The 19,238-nt window shown below is 36.8% G+C and overlaps 2 protein-coding genes across 2 annotated transcripts; both read right to left on the bottom strand.

Annotated features, from left to right (window-relative positions):
- Positions 1-1,942: 1,942 nt before the first annotated feature.
- LOC109029767 (peptidyl-prolyl cis-trans isomerase) lies at positions 1,943-6,148 on the bottom strand. Its single transcript, XM_019040390.2, has 3 exons — positions 5,398-6,148; positions 3,676-3,892; positions 1,943-2,721 (listed from the first exon to the last, which is right to left on the bottom strand). Exons 1-3 carry the CDS (start codon positions 5,608-5,610, stop codon positions 2,510-2,512), a joined length of 642 nt encoding a protein of 213 aa, XP_018895935.1. The 5' UTR covers positions 5,611-6,148; the 3' UTR covers positions 1,943-2,509.
- Positions 6,149-7,398: 1,250 nt separating this feature from the next.
- On the bottom strand, positions 7,399-17,780 carry LOC109029761 (copper homeostasis protein cutC homolog). Its single transcript, XM_019040382.2, has 3 exons — positions 17,492-17,780; positions 15,099-15,508; positions 7,399-13,698 (listed from the first exon to the last, which is right to left on the bottom strand). Exons 2-3 carry the CDS (start codon positions 15,495-15,497, stop codon positions 13,336-13,338), a joined length of 762 nt encoding a protein of 253 aa, XP_018895927.1. The 5' UTR covers positions 15,498-15,508; positions 17,492-17,780; the 3' UTR covers positions 7,399-13,335.
- Positions 17,781-19,238: the final 1,458 nt, after the last annotated feature.

Here is a 19,238-nt window from a genome sequence, read left to right as displayed (position 1 = left end):
CGAACAACGTGAGGGGAATGAAATGAATGGAACTCTGGAAGGCAGGAAATCCTTGATGATAACGTTGCCATATTGATGACGCAGACCGGGCATCGTCTACGTCACTATGGTGGTATTTAGGCGCGCAATTTGAAAATAAAAAATTAATTCGGATAGACTTCAATAAAGTTCATAAATTCAATTGCTAAATCGTTCCGTATTTCAAAAAGGTTAGTGCAGACGCACATCTAATGCGCCAAAAAAGTTTCTGCTATCTGGATCACTCAACATTTTATTATGGAAGGGATTTCTGCATGACCGCCAAGTTTCTTAGATCAACAGCTGTCATAGTGCGCTGATGAGTTATGATTGACGATTCATCAATAATGGGATATGGTGGGTGCTGAAACCCCAGTTACATTGTGAGCCATACTTCGTGACAATAATCATGAAAATTCCATCAATTAAAAAAAACAATTTAAAAAATAGAAGCTCCAGTACTAAAACTAAAGGCTCCGATTATTGTCCGATAATACTTCAGATGGAAAAAAAATGTATCCATGGGATGCTACCTAGAAAACTGTACACTTCTGCTCACCAATGCCAGTAAGCGCCTCAGTGCTTCATCTAATATTGCACTTCAGGGAAGCTCTTCTTCAACCTACTGAACAGGTCACTTAATTTCTTAATTGAAGTCAATGGTGGTTCACTGTTCCATACTTGTAAGGAAACACAGGAAATTCCATCCTGCATTTCTTAGAAGAGGTATGTAATTATTACAATATAGTTAGTGATCATTATTATGAACTGACTAAAGGAGGCAGGGACTTGTTGAAAGAGGAGCGCACTGGACGGGAATTCTGGTTTTGAAGGTGGCAAAGCTCAAATGGTGATCTTGTCAAGGGGGCAAAGAGGGGTTGAAGTTAGCAGTTATAATTGCTTGAGCTTTCTCTGCCCTGAGATAACACAATGCCACTGGCATTTTGCTTAAAAATACATCCCTGGCAGGTGATTTCGAATTTTCCTTGATTGATGAATCCTACCCATTCCTTAAAAACAAATATTACCTGCGCATCAACAAATTTTCAGGATTGACATCTTGGCAATGAGTCGCTGGTAACGAGTGCACATTAGTTAGCTGCAGCTTTGAGTCGCACGATTGTTAGATAAATTAGGCCTACATTTAATCCTCTGTTTGAAACTCACTAAGGATTACAAAACTTGACTAGGCGTAGGAAAGATTTGGAGTAAGATCATTCTGGTCAAAGGTAGACCCTGCAAACTGTACATACCATTCCTAATAAATGTTTCCCTTTGCCCATAACACATTTGAGTTTACCACTCAAATTCAGCAACCTTTGAGAGACAAAATCTAATGGCTAAGCTGAAAATTCATTTAATATAGCAACCTCTCCAGAGATACATCATTGATAAGAACAAGAATAAAGAGAATTTACAGTGCAGATCAGAAGATTCTGCTCCACTCTGACTCAAAATGGTATCCTTTGAGTCTTTGAGAATTACCTATTTTCAGACTGTCATTCAGAATTTGTAGTGGATGAAACCCTTTCGATCTTCACTCTTATCTGTTCATTGGTGCACCTCTTCAAATATAAAAAAAAATTGAGCCTCCTGTGATGTAACACTGGACTTGAATGAAGTCTCAACATAAATCAGACCTCTTAATGTGTCACCAATCCCTGATGGAAATTGGAATTTTCATGATTTGACATTCCTCGTTAACACTCAAAGTACTAATGCGCAGAGGAAGGAGGGGGAGGGGGGGTTGCTACTTGGAGAGGTAAAATTGTTATTGATCAGCTATTAAATTGGTGATGCTCTTGAAACTTTAGCTGGGACAGCTGAGAGTCGAAAACTAAATGAACTAATCTAAGTGAAAGCCATCTTTACAGTTTGACAGAACTTTGACATTTGTGAGGTTACAAATAAGAAAAAAAAGAACTTATACTACCACTCCAACATTTATTATTCAAGGTTGATACATGTGCTCACATGAAGAGTTAAGAAAAAGGAGAAAATATAGGGAAAATGAATAGAAAAAATTACGGATTATCGCACAAAATGAGCCAGCATTGGATGAACCTTGCAAAAAAAATATGACGCAGAGTAGAAAAAGAAAAAGAAAGTTAACAAATTTCGTCTACAATCTAAACGTAAAAAAGAATCAACTGATCAAAATATCCTAAACTGGCACCGAGACTGACCGATAAGCTACACGATTAGTGGAATGAGTCAGAATATAAATGCTGTGAAAGATTGTATGGATACAAAGTTAAAACTGGGCATTAATTAAAATACAATAAAAATAAATAGATTAAAATATTGTACACCAGATGTTAGACATCATGCCGATAGACACCTATTTTTGTTCATTTTAATAACTTTAAATTGCAGGGCCACAGGATTTTATGCCGTTGTGTAAGGGTAGGGGGGGTAGAAAATACTGCATTCACCGGTGAAGAGCAGATGCTGTTGGAAGCTGGACACAGGTGCGCATGATGTTCCCTGATTAAGAAAGTTGCCCACAATCTTGAACAGTGATAACCTTGGATGTTTTGCCGCTTTGAGATCCATAGCTTTCCAATTTCCTGACAACATCCATACCTTCGATGACTTGACCGAAAACAACGTGCCTGTTGTCCAACCAGGAGGTTTTCACGGTTGTGATAAAGAATTGACTTCCATTGGTGTTGGGGCCAGCATTAGCCATGGAAAGGATACCTGTAAAAAAAATAAAAAATCTTTGTCAAAATAGTCTTACTCAACTTAACTCAAGTAAACTTTATCACATCTCATCTTCAGATAATTTCAAAGAAGAGTTGTCTCAACTTCAATTTAACATGCTAGCAAAATTGGATGATTTGCATGAGATTATAACAGAATCTGAATCGATTCAAAAGGTTTTTGCCTCTTTCAAGAATTCACAAATGTCCGATTACAATGCACTATCTGGTGCCTATTGTGGCTCAATAAACTATTTCTCATCTTAGATTTTTGAAAGGTCTCCTTCAGATTAGAAGAGAGATTACTCTTGTTTTTCAAAGTAGAACAAATTGGAACATTTTCATACATAATGTGGAGCATGTGAACTTACATTACAATAGCACAGAATTTACACCTAGCGTCTGATGAAATTTGACACACAAAAGTTTCCTAATAATCTTGGGACAAGAGTCAAGTAAGATTCCGTCACCACTCATCAATAGTGCCATATGATAGCATGTATCAACCTCTGAAGTAGTGCTAATTTGAAGCTAAGAAGAGACGAGCATTTATCTCTATCAACAAAGGGCAAACTCTAAACAGAAAAAATCCTTGTTTTTTCAGTACTTCCGCAAAAATACACCGAAATCCTGACATTATTGATGTGCTTAACTATATTTTAATGAATGATGCAATACTCAGATTGCCCATATTCTTTACATTTTTTGTTGCCTACATCCTGCTGAATTTTCAAGAGAATTTTTTGTAAGTATTGCAGGAGATATTTTCTAGAAATCATAATACAAATGGAAATGCAAATCAGCCCAAATTGAGGGTTATTCTACCAGTAACAATACGCAATTAATTAAGAAGCTCCTTAAAATTCGCCAGAGTTCATCATGGTTCAGTTGGTCACTGCGTGGTCTTTACTCATCAAGCAACAATCCATTAATCTCAGTAAATGATACATACCTGGTCCAGTGTGCTTGAGGGTGAAGTTCTCATCTTCGAATTTGTTTCCGTAGATAGATTTGCCACCAGTGCCGTTGTGGTTTGTGAAGTCACCACCCTGGCACATGAAGTTGGGGATGACACGGTGGAAGGTGCTGCCCTTGTAACCAAAACCTTGTTCACCGGTGCAGAGGGCACGGAAGTTTTCAGCTGTTTTTGGGACTACATCATTGCGGAGCTGTAATCAGAAAAAGATGCTATTAAACTTCAGGCTTTCTCCTAAAATTTTGGTTTAAAAAAGTGGTGATTTCAAATGTTTGAAAACATTCATATAATAGGACCGCAAAGAGACAGATCTCTAGCTGTAAGATTTGATGTACCTAGAACTGGGGAAAGAAAAGATTAGACAGAAGTCACATCCGAAAATTGCACCATTCAACAGAATTTACATGCTAACCAGAGGGCCATCTGACATTTGATGCATTCAGGTTGATTTGACTTAAGTCTCTTCTTTTTTTTCCTCAGTTCTAGAATCCAAATAATTCCACTCAGAGGTGTGGCAAAGACAAAATGGTGAGAAATTTTTCTAAGGGAAAGCACAGGCAAGTTCACGTACTAATTGCAAAGTTGGTGAGATGGAGAGGGGCTTCTGCCATCAGCATCTGCCTTGAGCCATATCCATGATGTGCATACTTCCCATCTAACATTTACCCAGTTCTATGATTGACTAGATACTTCAGCTCAGTGAGAAAATCTAAACTCGCACTCTCTTACTACAATCGGTCATGTCTACGGGGTAGATGACCCCTATGCTTTGGAAACAATTGGAAATTAAGCTCACTAAAAATAGCCCTTGCTTCCCAAATAAATGTTGTATACGTTGGGCGATATCTTCATGACCAAGAACAAAGGAGGCAGTGGACGCAGTGTCTTACACGCACCGTTCATGGGAGACGCAAACAGTAAACTGATCAATGAAAATAGGAATACCAAGAGCAGTCCAGCATCCCACAGAGAAATTTTCCTAATTGAGCAGAGGGAAACATGGGGCTAGTCCAATGTACAACACAGGCCAATGAAATGAGGGGCAGCGGTTGAAAAATGATCACATGCTACATAGAAGAATTTACAGCACATCAGCAGCAGAAAGCCAAGCATTCAAAATGAAAAAAACTGTAGTTGTATTAGGCAAGCCAATTCGGCGACCTGTTGCAGCAAAGCATGTATGTAAAGAACTGAGGGTGGAGATAAGATTGGAGAAAGCTACAAGAGCCTATAGTCCATAAGCTATCTTAGTTAGGTTAACCATGGATTGAATCCTGATGAGGCATAGGGAAATGAAGGATAACAGCACTTCTTTTAGATTCATAGAGGGAAACAATAAAGGATGATAGGAGATATCGCAGAAGAGAGAAAATGGGAAGAAAGTGTACATCTTCCGCGTGACCCGGTGCGGTAAAAGCCTTTTTCGGCATATCATGGTGAGGAAGGTCACCACAAAACACGAAGACCGAATGCAACTGATAACCATCAGAGCTGGATTAAAAAAAATCTTGGGAATGGAAAGCTCGGCTGGGGTGAGAAATAGACCAAAACCTAAGAGGGTTGCATGCGAATGTCGGGAAATTTTCTAGAATGACTTCATGACATAGGAACGCCGGCCATAGCGCCGATGTTCAAGGCCTTGGGAGGTTAGAGGCTTGGGGAATCGCAAGTGGTTTTCGAGAAAAGTTGAACACTTACCTCCATAACAATCCTGCCCACAGGGACATTGTCGGCGGTCATGTCGAAATACACTTTGGAACGTCCGGCCATATTTGCTTTTTTGGCTAAATTCGCTGAAGAAGTGACAAAATTGACAAACGGCGTGCTCCGGCTAGCTGAGAACTTCAACGGATGTGTGAGAGTGTGAGTGAGCAACGATGATGATTGGCGGCACACGAAGCCAAGAACCATTTTGATTGGTCGGGGTTTCCAAGCGGCAGAATACAGGTAACGGAACTACTTTTTCGGGGCAAAGAAAAAATGCTATATTCGGGCAATTATTCTCGGACCAAGCCCTCCTTGCGGAGAAAGAACGATCGGCAAATTGACTTGGCTAGAACCGTTTCAGACGGGTAGGTGATCGAGGGAAGCTGAAGGGGCCGCAAAATTGGGAAGGCACTTTCACGTGTTGGGGAAGCGATCTGTGACACGTTTTTTCAGAAAACTTCCGAAGTTCCGACCGGCGAATCTGAGCGTGACCGGTCGTCCCTCGGGCGCGTGAAAGTAGTTCGTCTACAATGGGAAAAGGGTTTTCCACGCAAGAAACCGAGGTCTCAGATCGGTTAACTCGAAGAAAATTTGTCGTATAGGAATAATCAGATAAACTTCCCACGTTAAAATACCAGCAGCGATGGTTTTATTCAGTGCGAAAGTCAAGGCACGCAGAGAAAGGGGAGGGGGAAACTGAACACCGCAACGCGCAAGGCCAAAATCAGGTTGAATGGCGCTAAATTCAAAAAAACGCATCGGCAAATGTTGACCCGCTTCCCACACCTGGACTTGCATAACGAAATGCTCATACTTCGATTAGGCGAGATGACATAAGAGCTGATCAGATCGGCTTCAATGCATCGCCAGACCAGGTCACCATATCGGTATGATGAGCTAGAGTGAGATTGATTACTGTCCTTGAGGCTTCAACCTTCTTGAACCCGGACCCAATGGGCCCGGGGGGGGGGGCTTAAAATTTAATTTTATTGTTTCAATTTAAAGTTTGTCAAAGTAAAGTTTGAGGCAACAATCCTGAAAATGTAATTGAAATGTATAACAATTACTAAGCTACTTTCTTGGCTCATGGTTCGATTGATACGGTGGATAAACTGCCAACTTGCATTTTAGCATGGTGTGACACTTAGGTGCCAGGTTCTCGAATATGCATTAGCGAAGCTAGTGGGCCTACCTCCCCCCCCCCCCCCCAAAAAAAAAAAAAAAAATGTGACCATCTGTAGGTTTATTTGCTCGATACCAGCAGACCCCTAATAGGATAAATGGATTGCATTTTGGAAAAAAGGAACCAAGAGCATTCCAATGTTGCTAGGATAGTGCAACTTCCATTCTTTGCAATGAAATACTGAGACCATGCAAAAAATTAATTTAACCAGAGTAGTTTTCGTCTTGAATTTATAATTTATCAAGAGTGAAGATAAAACTTGTTTAGATGATCAGTTTATACTTACATTAAAAAATCACGCAAAATTTCACAACTTAAAACGGTTGAATTTGCTTTAAGTACGGTAAAATGTGACAGGAAGTTATAGCATTGCAAAATGAGAACTAGAGGTTTTTTGCCATCAATACGTACTATTTCTATTTATATACAGTTGTGGTTGAATGTCTAGTTGAATGACGCCATTATTCAGGGTGAGTTATTCCAATAATCAAGGCGTTGACGCATTGGTTCTTGAAATAACTCACATCAATACCTATACCTTTACATTCTCTTCCTTTTCTTATCTGCAAATTTTCAACATGAACAATAAAGCAAAGAAAAGGAGCTACATATATTCAGAAACGAATTTAACAAAACTAGGTTGCAGCATGACGTTGCAAAGCAGGTTGCAAAATAATAAAATATCATTATGCTGTTTTTCTAGATGCTCATATCATCTTTTTTGAGCAGCAAAGATTTGAGATTTCCCTCCACCTATAGATCATTACGAAACAAGAACAAAAGACTAAGTAAATAATTTGACGCAAAAATTAGAAAAAAAACATTCCAAAATTTATTTTTAAAAAATAGAAGTATTAGACACAAGGAAAGATAATTTTGAATGCCCTATGGCTGCGGCATAATAAAGTCGCTAATGACAAAGAAGTTTTATATTCAACAAATAAATTGGCAAAATTGTGCGACCAAGGATCAAAAGCCCCTCAACAGTTGAAGGTGCCTTACAAGGTTGTCAGGAAAAATCTCTAAATATTTTCCCAACTATGTGACCGTCCTTCATATAACTTTTCAAACTATAAAACTGTGATAATATTAAAGCATTCTAGTGTGATCTATTTTCTACAATTCTCGAAAAAAAGAGAAAATGCAACAAAAGAGTTGAAATTCTTAGTATTTTCTAAGTTTTCTGGAAATGAAAAACTCTTGGACTTTCCTCGGTTTTCAAGATCATCAGATCCTAGTCAGAGCATCATGAAAATGTTGCTCTTTGCAACTTTTTATGATCCGTAATACTTCTCTTACTCCTGTTGAACATATATTATGGAGCAAATATGGTTTAACAGAGGCAAGATTTCGAAAGAGATAGACAAATTTAAAACTTCAGCCTGACAAAGATTTGTATACGTTTGGACAGATTTAATTGGACAGTCTAACTACATCAGATGTTGTCTTATCTTCTCTGATCAGGGGCGGATGGGCAAGGCAGGAACTTTGGGAAAAATCCTAGTGAGCCAGTCAAAATTGAGCAGTATTCTGAACCAGGTTGTCCCTTTAAAACATCAAAATACAAATAAAATAGGCCGGTTCAAGCACTGATGGGCCCGACATCCCAGCTACTTTTCTAGTTCCGGTCTGTCTCTGAAGTTTTATTATTTGAACAGAAAACTTAGCAAAACCAAAACACAAACTGATTGCAGCAGACGCACGGGTCGTAACGGGATGTTGGAGTTTTTTCCTGTCAACATGCATTAAAAATTCAGCATAAAGTTGAAAATCTCAATACATTTTCATACATTCTCATACATCTCAATTTCCCTCTGTATTGAGATTTTCAGCTTCATGCCGAATTTTTTACACCCGTTTGTTAAAGAAAAAAAATCCAACATACTTTCAAAACTAAAACTTAAAATTTTGTGAGTATATAATTCAAAATCTGGGGTGAGTTAACAGAAAGTTTAAGGGCATCGCTCAGTTGAGATCTCTGTTAAATAAAAATGAGAGAAAATTGGGCAACAAGGAAATGCAGTTAGCCTGATTTTGGTTAAATTAAATCAGTCTATTGATACAAGAGAAGTCTATCTACATTAAAAGGGGAAAAATTGGGTGTTAATAATATTCCAATTGATTTCTACTTAAGAAAACCTCAACAACCGTTGTCCCCATGGGATTCTTGTTCCGACAATCAGAATCCAATTGGGACAAAAGGAATGGTGGTTGTTTCAAATGAAAATCTGATGAGGAAATTATTGGTGGGACTTTCTTAAAGGCATTCTAGGAAATGTTTTTTAGTGGCTACAGAGAGAAACCTATCTACTTCAAAAATGGATCGGATTCAGGGCTAATTTTCTACTCTAGGGCTACCACATGTAGAGGACAAAGTGATGAAAAAATATGATTCAGCCTGGAGGAGATGAAAAGGTTGTACCAAAGTTCTGATGTTAATAGACTTGTTAGACTTAGGTAATGTTGCTGCACACAGGAAATACATTTGATAGGACAAGTCTATCTGCAGAAAAGTTAAAACTCAGCCTGGATGCTCAAACTCTTCTGCAAAGAGACTTGTCATGTCAAATTTAATGCCTATATGCGGCGACCTTAAGTCTAACAAGTCCATTTACATCAGAACTTCACAACTCTTTAATCTCCTTCAGGCTGAGTCAACACCCTCTGGCTTCTAAACGAGTCTCGAGGGATTTTTGCAAAGGACCTTTGTGGTGACTGCTGCCTACTAATAATGCAATGAGATCATACCAGATGCTGTCAGGGTTGAACTCCTCCAACGAAGTTCGTATAGTAAAAGTATTAATGTATGAGATAGATATTGCAGTAATGAAAAAATAAACTAGTAGAACAAATAAATTAAATTAAATTGGCATTGTTAACAGAGAAGTGACCTCATAACTAACAGAAAATTATTTCACCCCCGAAAGGAACAGACAAAATAAAACCAATAATAACTGTAGCACCTCAGAATGATATTTGTCCCAATGGTAAACTTTTTGAAGACGAAACTCTCAAACCACATAGCTCGTTTTACGAAATTGCAGACATCCTGTCAGACTTTATTTTTTAAATGGAAAACCCATCAACAACAATTTTTTAAAACTTCCAAGGTTTTTCATCTCTGTGAGAACAAAATTCTGTGAAAAACCTTGAAGAATGATGTTGATTTGTTCTTCTTCAGAAAAATAAAATGGGAGCGGAGATTTCTGAACACCGCAAACGAAATTCATGGTTTGAGAGTTTCATCATCCTATTATTAGTATCAGTAAAATCATAGCTCCTATTTTGCACGTATCTTCATGTTTTTAAAGAAAAATAATAGATACTTTGAATGAACAACAATATAAAACATACAGAGCATATTTACACTGAGTTTTTCACTTAGCATGATCATGGCCAAATCTCAATACAGTAGATATTTAACTAATCTTTATCAGGAGCGAATCACTACATACTGAGAGAAAGCACGAAAGCCTAGAGTAATTTCATGAATAAGGACATTTATATTGTTATTGCTCTTATTTCTTCTACTTTTTTATTGCCAAAGAATCTTTTAAGTTTTTCAGGATTTTTTCATTCACAAATCTCAATCATTTTTTATGAAAAATCTTTCCATACTTCTGCACATAATCTACATTTGACAAGAGCTTATGATTAGCTTCAATAACTAGGGAAACACAATCGATGGAAAATTACACAAAGAAAAGAAACATAAAATTTATAACAGTGAATTACCAAACAATCTGGACTTTTTTTTCTTATGGACTAAAATAGTTGATATAATGATGATTTTATCTACAGTAAGACCTCGATTTATCAAATTTCACGGGACCGGAGGTCCAATCCATTAAATCGTGGAATCCGTAAAATTGTGCTAGTGGGTCCTGCTGAAGGGACCGGAGGATCGATCCGTTAAATCGCAATCTGATAATTCAAGGTCTTACTGTATTCCTCTTTTGCCTGCTTCTGTTTTTGGCAAAAAAGGTTGCTGGCTGCTATTAATATCTCTTCAAATCAAACTATTTAATTTCAATGTAGGAAACTAAAGTTAGAGTCTGTTGGCAATCGTCTTTTTTTTTTTCCTTGCATTTAGAAGATTGCTCAAATACCCAAATCCTAGAGCCCAGAGGTCACAAGTAAAAATAAGCTTTAAAAGAGTTTGGCACGTAAACCCTTGTAAAATTTGATGATTCAACTATCCAGGTCAACTTAACAAGTGCAATCTTGCCAGAAGTCAACAGGATCTACTAAAACTATTAGGGAAAAATTCGGGGAGCAAAGCTGATTATAAGAATACTTCAACTAAAAAAGACTTAAATCCTCACATGGTAATAGCAGGCCATTCTCACTTATAATTGATTATGGGTGTTCAGTTTCTTTTTTTATTATTTACGCTTTTTACTCATCTAAATTTACACCAACCCAGATCATTCGGATGATGGGAAGACCAGTGAGCAATTTTAAGAAAAATAAAACTCACAGCATTACACAACAGCACTGAGGGAAAATGCAATTAATTTAAACACGGAAGTGCACCTAGCATACCTAATTTCTCTGACCCCAATTTCATTAATGGACTATCTTCTTCCCCCTGAACTCCAAACTCTCAGATAATCATTTCTTTAAAGTTAGGGTCCTAGATAACTTGGCTATTCGCAATTACAGAAATATTACTTTGGTAGATATTCATCTAATCTTACTTTCTACATAACTAAGGCAGTAAAAAATGTAAATAAAAGTACATTCATAAAAACACTAAGGTTACATTAATATCTCAGTCTTAAGATGCTTCAACCCCTTGATGGGGTGGAAATAAAAAAAAAAAAAAAAAAAAAAAAAAAAAAAAACAGTAAAATGAAAAAAATAATGGCTTTGGATTGTAAGCACTAAAATTTAGGAGCGATTTGGGATAAAGGTTACAATGAAAGCCTAATACTCTTAAATGGGCATTTAACAAAACTAATACAATTACTAAATTGAAAGAAATTAACCCCTCCCTTTTCCCCTTGTATTTATTGGGTCAAACCTCGTACAGGAAAGATTAAAGCTTAAAATGTTTTTTAGATTACAGGGGAGATCCAACAAAAATTACATTTTGTTGATAGTGAGTCTCCCCCCCCCCCCCCCCTCCCAACCCAATGGAACTACAATAAATTAGGAATTAATATTTTTAATTGAGTTCTTCTAATTTTTGTTTCAATAACTTGCTTTAACCTGCTTTCCTATGTTCCCACCAGAAATCTCCGTTTCAGAATCAAAGAGAGCAACGATAAGACCCGAAAATAGCAGATGTCCTGACTGAGTATGTAAAAATAAAACTAATAAAATAGAGCCATAGAATAATTATGAAATAAAATATTTCACTAAACTCTGTACCTCATGAAATAATAATGTATGACGTTTCACAAGGTAAAGTTTTAACTACAGTTTTATTTCCTAATAATCGTCTTAAATTGACAATGGTTAACACGACTGAATATTTAGTTCTATTTCCTGGTAGCACTGTGAATTTTACTCAAATTGCACAGTAAAATAAGTTGATTTTAGTTTAAAAATAATTATGCCTTAACATTTTGGAGCACTTCTTAATAGATGCCCCTTTTTTATGGCATTATGGGTTAAAAATAAGGCAGTAGGTAACCATCTAAAGTTGCAGCTACTTCTAGGCCTCTGGTGGGGTGGCTATATTTTCTCTTTAAAGGTATTCTGATGATGGACTGGCTTTGCAACTTCAGAAAATTAAATGTTGACATTTTACACAACAGATCAAGGATATAAGAAACAACAACAAAAATACTCAAACTCACATTGTAGGTAACATTGTAGGTTCAAAATTCTGATTCATAGCATTTGCTATCCCGTTTTTCTAATGATTCTACCATTGATTAATTGATTTTTATATCTTCCAGTTGCAACTTGCAACAGAGGGCCAAGTCGGTGACCAAAATGAGGTCTGTACTTAGCAATAGATGTTGAAAATTTGAGCATCCTAATCCGCAAATAAATTTAGGAGCTATTTAAAAGTATATCAGCAAAGTTATTCAGCAAAATTGAATGGATTTAATCAGAACCAGCCCGACTACATCAAACGTTGCTTAATTTTTTTTTTTTTTTTTTTTTTTTTTCCAATAGTTAACTAAAAAATACTAAAACTTGAAATTTTATGAGTATGTCCTTCATAATCTGAGATGAATGAATTCACAGAGAATTTAAAGTCATTGCAAAGTTTAGTTCTCTGTTAAAAAAATAAAACATTACGGAAAAAGAGGCAACTTGAAATGTAGTCAGGCTGATTTGTTCAGTTAAATCAGTCATATAAATGTCTAAGCTGAGTCTACAGGGATCAAATGGACGTAATTCTGCCAAACAAAATTATGTGCATTAAGACATGAGCCTTAAGACGCCTAAGAGTATAAGCATAACGGGGTTCACATCATAATGAATATAGTTTCGTTTGGCAGACATACTTTCAAATGATCCCATTCAAAAGATTTGGGGACTGTATTTTATTTAGCTGGATCCATGAAAAATAATCGTAACAATATCCAGTCGTAGAGAGAGAACTGGTTATACACTTTTCCTTCCATAGAAAACAAACTATACATAGAAATAGTAAAAATTAAAGACAAGTGATGAAGTCAATGCAATGAGCTCTACTAGCAGAAACTAGACTTAATTAATTGACCGCTTCAAAACTGCTCCTGCGTGAAACATTGAGGCAAAGTACAAGGTGAAGCGATTGCTTATCAAAATACTCGGCTTTTGACCTGATTGTAAATACTGACCATATCCATGACGGTTTGGACGTCCGTTTTGTAGAGAGATATGTTGGCTGCACCAAGATGTAATTTGCTGTCCTCCTCTTGATCCAACATACAGTCATCACTGAGAATTGGAATCTTGTGGTAGCGCCCGGATGCGTGAAATTCTACAGCTTTGGTCTCACGCAAAATATGTTCTAGATTGGTTTTGTTTATCCCAGCTCCAGGCATAATGATTATTCTTCCATCTGCTTGTTCAATTAGATTTCGGATCAATTTTATGCCAATAAACGCTGATTGCTGCTGACCCGATGTCAGGATACGAGAAAATCCTAACCTTATGATCACCTGGCAGGAAAACAGAAAAGTACACAGTGGATGAGAAATGGAGAGAATAACCTAACACAAGGGGTGTCATAAAAACTTTCATATTGATGGCTAAAGTCGAAAAATGCATTCAATTTCGACGATGAAGGTCTCTGATTACATTGCATTTTTTTAAAATTAACTAACCAACGATTTATCTTGAAAGTTGTTGTAAATTTTCTCCACTCTTTTAAAGATATTCAAAGAAAATTGCAAAGCAATATTGAAGTCAGTTCTTTGTAAAAGGGTAAAAATGATTTTAAACTCTAACCATGGATGCTGTTCATGAAAAGGAGGATTTTTCATCAGGATGCATCGTTTGGTGTGATGATAATGTTCTTCCTTCTTTATTAGCATTGACCATGAAATTTGGACGTGAAAAAGAAATGAAAAGAACTATTTAAATCTGCGCGTTGGGAAACAATCTTTGTCTTTTTTTTGCGTAAAATTAATGCAAAATATATCGATCCAGTAAGTAGTGTACTTTTTTTTTTTTTTTTTTTTTTTATAACTTTCTGCACCCCTGTGCTCCAATTCGACGGCTAAATTAGAAAAGTACATACTTCAATTGCAAAGCTTAAAAATCTTGAATCATATGTTATTTTCTTTGAAGAGAACTAATCAAAATGTTTCCTTGCAATTTCGTAAGATTCTTTAAAAATAAGTGAAGAATGTACAAAGATTTCTTCCAACAGAAACTGTTGTTTAGTTTTAAGCGCTTTACCAAAAAAAAAAAGAAGAAAATGAGCAGAGACTTAGGTACAATGTTGTAAACTAAGACAGCATTATTTTACTTAAGGTGATTCGATGGACGCCATATTTTGTGTCAGAACGGCATGCGATATATCGCATCAATTTGTTCCATATTTTCAGCTACTCGTCATTTTTCTCCTATTTTGAGATCGCAATTTTGTTGTCAGGAGTCTAAAGCACTCACTTACCAATTTTAACAAAGAAATTCAACTTAATAAAGGCGTGGTTTTTTCAGAGAGAAAACATCGCATTCGATACTGATATCGAAACTGCACTCGAATGCGATATTTTCTCTCTGAAAAAACCACGCCTTTATTACGTTGAATTTCTTTGTTAAAATTGGTAAGTGAGTGCTTTAGACTCCTGACAACAAAATTGCGATCTCAAAATAGGAGAAAAATGACGAGTAGCTGAAAATATGGAACCAATTGATGCGATATATCGCATGCCGTTCTGACACTAAATATGGCGTCCATCGAATCACCTTAAGCCATCCATCTGCTTTCATGTAATTTTATCTTCCCTTCTGATACCCTTTTTCTTAAATTGCAGCTGTTTGATAATTTCTGCGTGTAACATTTTTCTTGTAACAAATACGAAACAGAGTAATATATTCAATTAGACATTACCTCAACACTTTCACTAGGGTTGGCTACAAGATCAAAAGCACGGTGGAAAGTGACTGGTTTTTTGCCGGCAATATCTAAAACACGTTGACACAGGTGCTCATCCACTTTCCTGTTCTTGGTTAGTGCTCCAAAGACGAATCCATCTGCACCGTTTTCATTGAGAGAGGTTGCATCCACAAAAATGGTAGTTTGCTCGCGTTGAGAGTAGACAAAATCATTACCTCCCCTTGGTCGGATCATCACAAATACTGGGATCGTCGAGAAACTTTTGACAGCTGTTAAGAGACCTACAGTTGGGGTTAAACCGCCCTCGCTGAGTGCTGAACAGAGCTCTAGTCTGGAAGCTCCGCCTTTGATTGCACTTTCGGCAGATTCCACATTGTCGACACAGACTTCCATATTATCGAATTCTGAAAGAAACAGAAAAGAATTCAACATCTCAGAGATGCAACAAATGGAGAGAAGGATGGATGAGATAAAAAAGAAAATTAACAATTTCACAAATTTACTCACTCAGATCTGCGCCAGGAATGTCACTTACTGACATCAATATTTTGAAGTTAGCTATGCTTAAAAGATTTTAAGAGTTTGTTTAGTTTTGATGGATTTTTTCCAGAATGATGTGAGGATAAAAATTAATAAATGGGCTTGAGGTTAGGATAGTATTTCTTTCCGTTTCTTTATCTTATCGTTATCTTTATCTTATATTATTCTGTATCGTGTAAGTTTTGCGTTAGAGACACAAGCCATTCCTACCCACAGCTCTTGCCAATTGTTGGTTTGGCGGAGTTACTTAGAGCTGGAAATACAAAACCGTAAAAACTTCTGGCTCAGGAATTCTGGATATCTATCCTCAGCTTCACTACTTAAGACTTAACAATAAGACTACTTCACTAAGACTACTTGGCATAGCCCAAGTTTTGACGTAATCAAAAGCTAGGGATCTGAGAAACATTTATCCAAAACTAAGTCTAGGTAACTTTAATTTAGTTAATATGGGTATGCCTGATAACATTTGAATGGTATTAGAATTGCTTTGCTTCAAGATCAAAGCCAAATCTTGTCAGAAATAGATAGGAGCATGAAACATTGCATCAGATGATGATATGATCCCAAGCAATTACTACATAGCAAATATTTGAGCAACACAGAGATAAGGTGGAGAAAAAAGTTTGATGATAAGGAGTGCCGAGAGATTCAATGAAAAATGACCGCAACAAGAGGTTTAATAATGAGCTTCTTCCTATTGGCAAACTTTGTCAAAATAAGATTTTTTAAACTTGAGACATGTAAGCCAATTTTTGAAATTTTTTCCTCGTTGGCAATACTTACATGACTGAACTAAGCTAGATGGAGTTATAATATATTGGTCACACGTATTAATCAATCTCCGTGTGACACCTTCATGGTGTTGTTGATTGTTCAACAACCTTATGGTTGATTACAGAGGGGATTGCTTAAGCTTATTAATAATCCCGCCTAGTAAACGTACGATAAAAATTGAGTGATTCTACAGTTTTGACAAAAACCTCTCACTTCAGCTTGGTCTTAACTTAAAATGCAGCCAAATACAGGATTTCGATGATAAGCCTGCTGTGACAAATACTGAACTGGAGCGCAGGCGTAAGCCTTTGTTTATCAGTCATTACAAAAACCAGAATTTTATGGGTGCTTGGATATTGTTCCAAGGAAGACAAAGTAATCGGCCGTGGAAAAAGAAAAGTTAGGGAATATTTTCCATTAGTCTTCTAGTTTTTTCAGTCCATCGAATGTATCCATAAATATTAAAAAGTGATACTTCATGCAGAAAATAGACATATGATTCCTTTCGTGACCTTCCTTAAACTCAGAAACACCGTAGAAATCACGCAGACTGAAAAGTGCCAGTCATTACATATTAATTATCATACTCAGAGAGCCTCATTTGGTTGATGTTTTTCCTCGGATAAGTTCAGCTTGTTGAAAACTAGGGCATTATATTGGCAATAATGTTTTGATTCCCTTGAGGTGTGATATTCATTCCTTTTCACAACCAGAACCGATCATTGAGATAGTTTGACTATCGGTTAAACTTTCATTCACCAACAACATCTTTCTATTTGAGAGTATTTGTTTACAGAATAGATTTCTGACGTTGTAAAATCCTGTAGGTGCAGGAAAATTCCATACGGATACATTTCTGATATAAAATAAAAAAAATAACTATCCATGTTAGTCCTGAGGTTACTAGTTAAAAACAACCTGAAAATATTCAGATAAGCCTAAATTTTGCCAGCTATGCCAGCTGAGAAAGATGTGTCATTGGTTACGATTACATCACAATTATCATTGCAATACGTCCGAGTAGAGTCTATGGACTTTATGGCCAGAACAGGTAAATATGGAACTCTTACCAAGGAGAAAGTTTGCAGAAATTCGGGTCAGACGTGAAATTCGTCGCTTGCAATCCTTGGCTGGTGGTATAGAAAACCAAAATGGTATTTCGTAATTCACAAAAGACGGACTGAAATCGGGATAACTTGACTCGAATGTGGACTCACAATCAAAAATTCACATAAATGATGAAACAAACAGACGGATTCCGCTTCTAGTGATTGATTTGCAGCAATTTGATACCCGCAGAACAATCAAAACAAAACAAAGTAAACAAATGTTTTCGCTGGGTTTCGCCAATCTGCGATGCCGCGGAGTTTCAGCCAATTAAATCGCTGAAAATTTTTGACGTTCAATGCATTGAGGTTCACGATTGTCTCGATAGGTAGCGCTTGCCGTTTCTTTTTTTTTCCTTTACGGCGCGGCGCGGCGCGGCGCTGCAGGAGGTAGGGGGTTTGTGTTTTCTTACGCTCACTTTTTTGGCTTTATGCCCACCTCTCATTGTGCGGTGGAAATGAATTTCCACATAAATGAATTTTGGGCAGGATTTGTTCCATAATTTTTTTTTTTTTTTTTTTTTTTTTTTTTTCTCTCTTTTTGTTAGATGGTCACGGGCCTGAATTGAAAAGTAAGTTCCACCCTCTTAAAACACCGCACACCCTACGCATGAATGATCAAAAATTATTGCCGTGGAAGACTTTAATTTGCCTTTTCATGTCGAAAGCAGTTGTAGATTGTTGCTGTAGTTTAGTACACTGTTTTTTTTCAAGAAGGAAGTTGTATCAACTACAGCATATTATACTGTCGTCTGTTTACGGTGATTACCGCTCCTCGGTATGATTGTTGCCTAAACTGGCATTGAAGGCGTACCTGATGTGCACGATGTGCGATACTTGTTTACCTTTAGTCTTACGCATTGACTATTGGCTTTGTTGAAGTTTATGGTGAAAGATTTTAGTTAGAGACGCTAAACTGTTTCTCGTGAAAATTCAATTGGTGAGAGGAAATTTTGCAATGTTGAAATGAGGGGCTTGGAGGACAAGGCGCATAAGTGCAGTTTCTGAAAAATGAGATATTAATGATTTGAAGTAAAACTAGGCTTAATGCATATTCTGTGAAAAATGCGCTCTCAAATTCCAATTTTTAAGCATCAATAAGTCAGTTTGAACTTTCTCTCCGCCATCAGGATCCATGTAATTTCGGAACTTCAAAAATCACGTATTCCTCGAAATAGCAGAAATTGCACTCAGGCGCCTTGACTTCCAAGCCCTACAAACGAAGTTCCACGCTCTTAATTTATACCTTTGTGCGTTTTTGTTTATACTGATGAGCTAGATTTAGTGGTATTTTATCTCAAAATGTCCAATTTTAGTACTCTCCAGAGGACGATTACTCATTTATTGCTTTATGTGTGACATGCAAAGTCCATTACAATAGTGTAAAAATAATAATCTGTAAATTTAAAAGAGAAGCAATTTTCCCCAAGCCTCGCAATAAAATGGAATCAATATTGAATCTATATAGAAATCCACCTTCCATTTTTTCCAAATTGTATATCCATTTGGAAATCCTTCCACGAAGGTGCCTTGGACTACATGTATGCATCTACTATGCGACTATAAATGGGGCTACTGTCCAGGAGATCTCTTCGAAGTATATAAATGAAGAATTAAAGACACTCTTTCATTTTAGATCCTCGCAGTAAAGCCCGCCACACAATGAAAAGAGCCTTTCAGAGCGTATAAACTTGAAATTTTTTACTGAAAC

This window comes from Bemisia tabaci, chromosome 3 (genome assembly GCF_918797505.1).
Source record: "Bemisia tabaci chromosome 3, PGI_BMITA_v3".
NCBI classification, from domain to species: Eukaryota; Metazoa; Arthropoda; class Insecta; order Hemiptera; family Aleyrodidae; genus Bemisia; species Bemisia tabaci.
The sequence above is the reverse complement of the archived record's forward strand: the minus strand, read 5'-3'. Positions and strand labels throughout refer to the sequence as shown.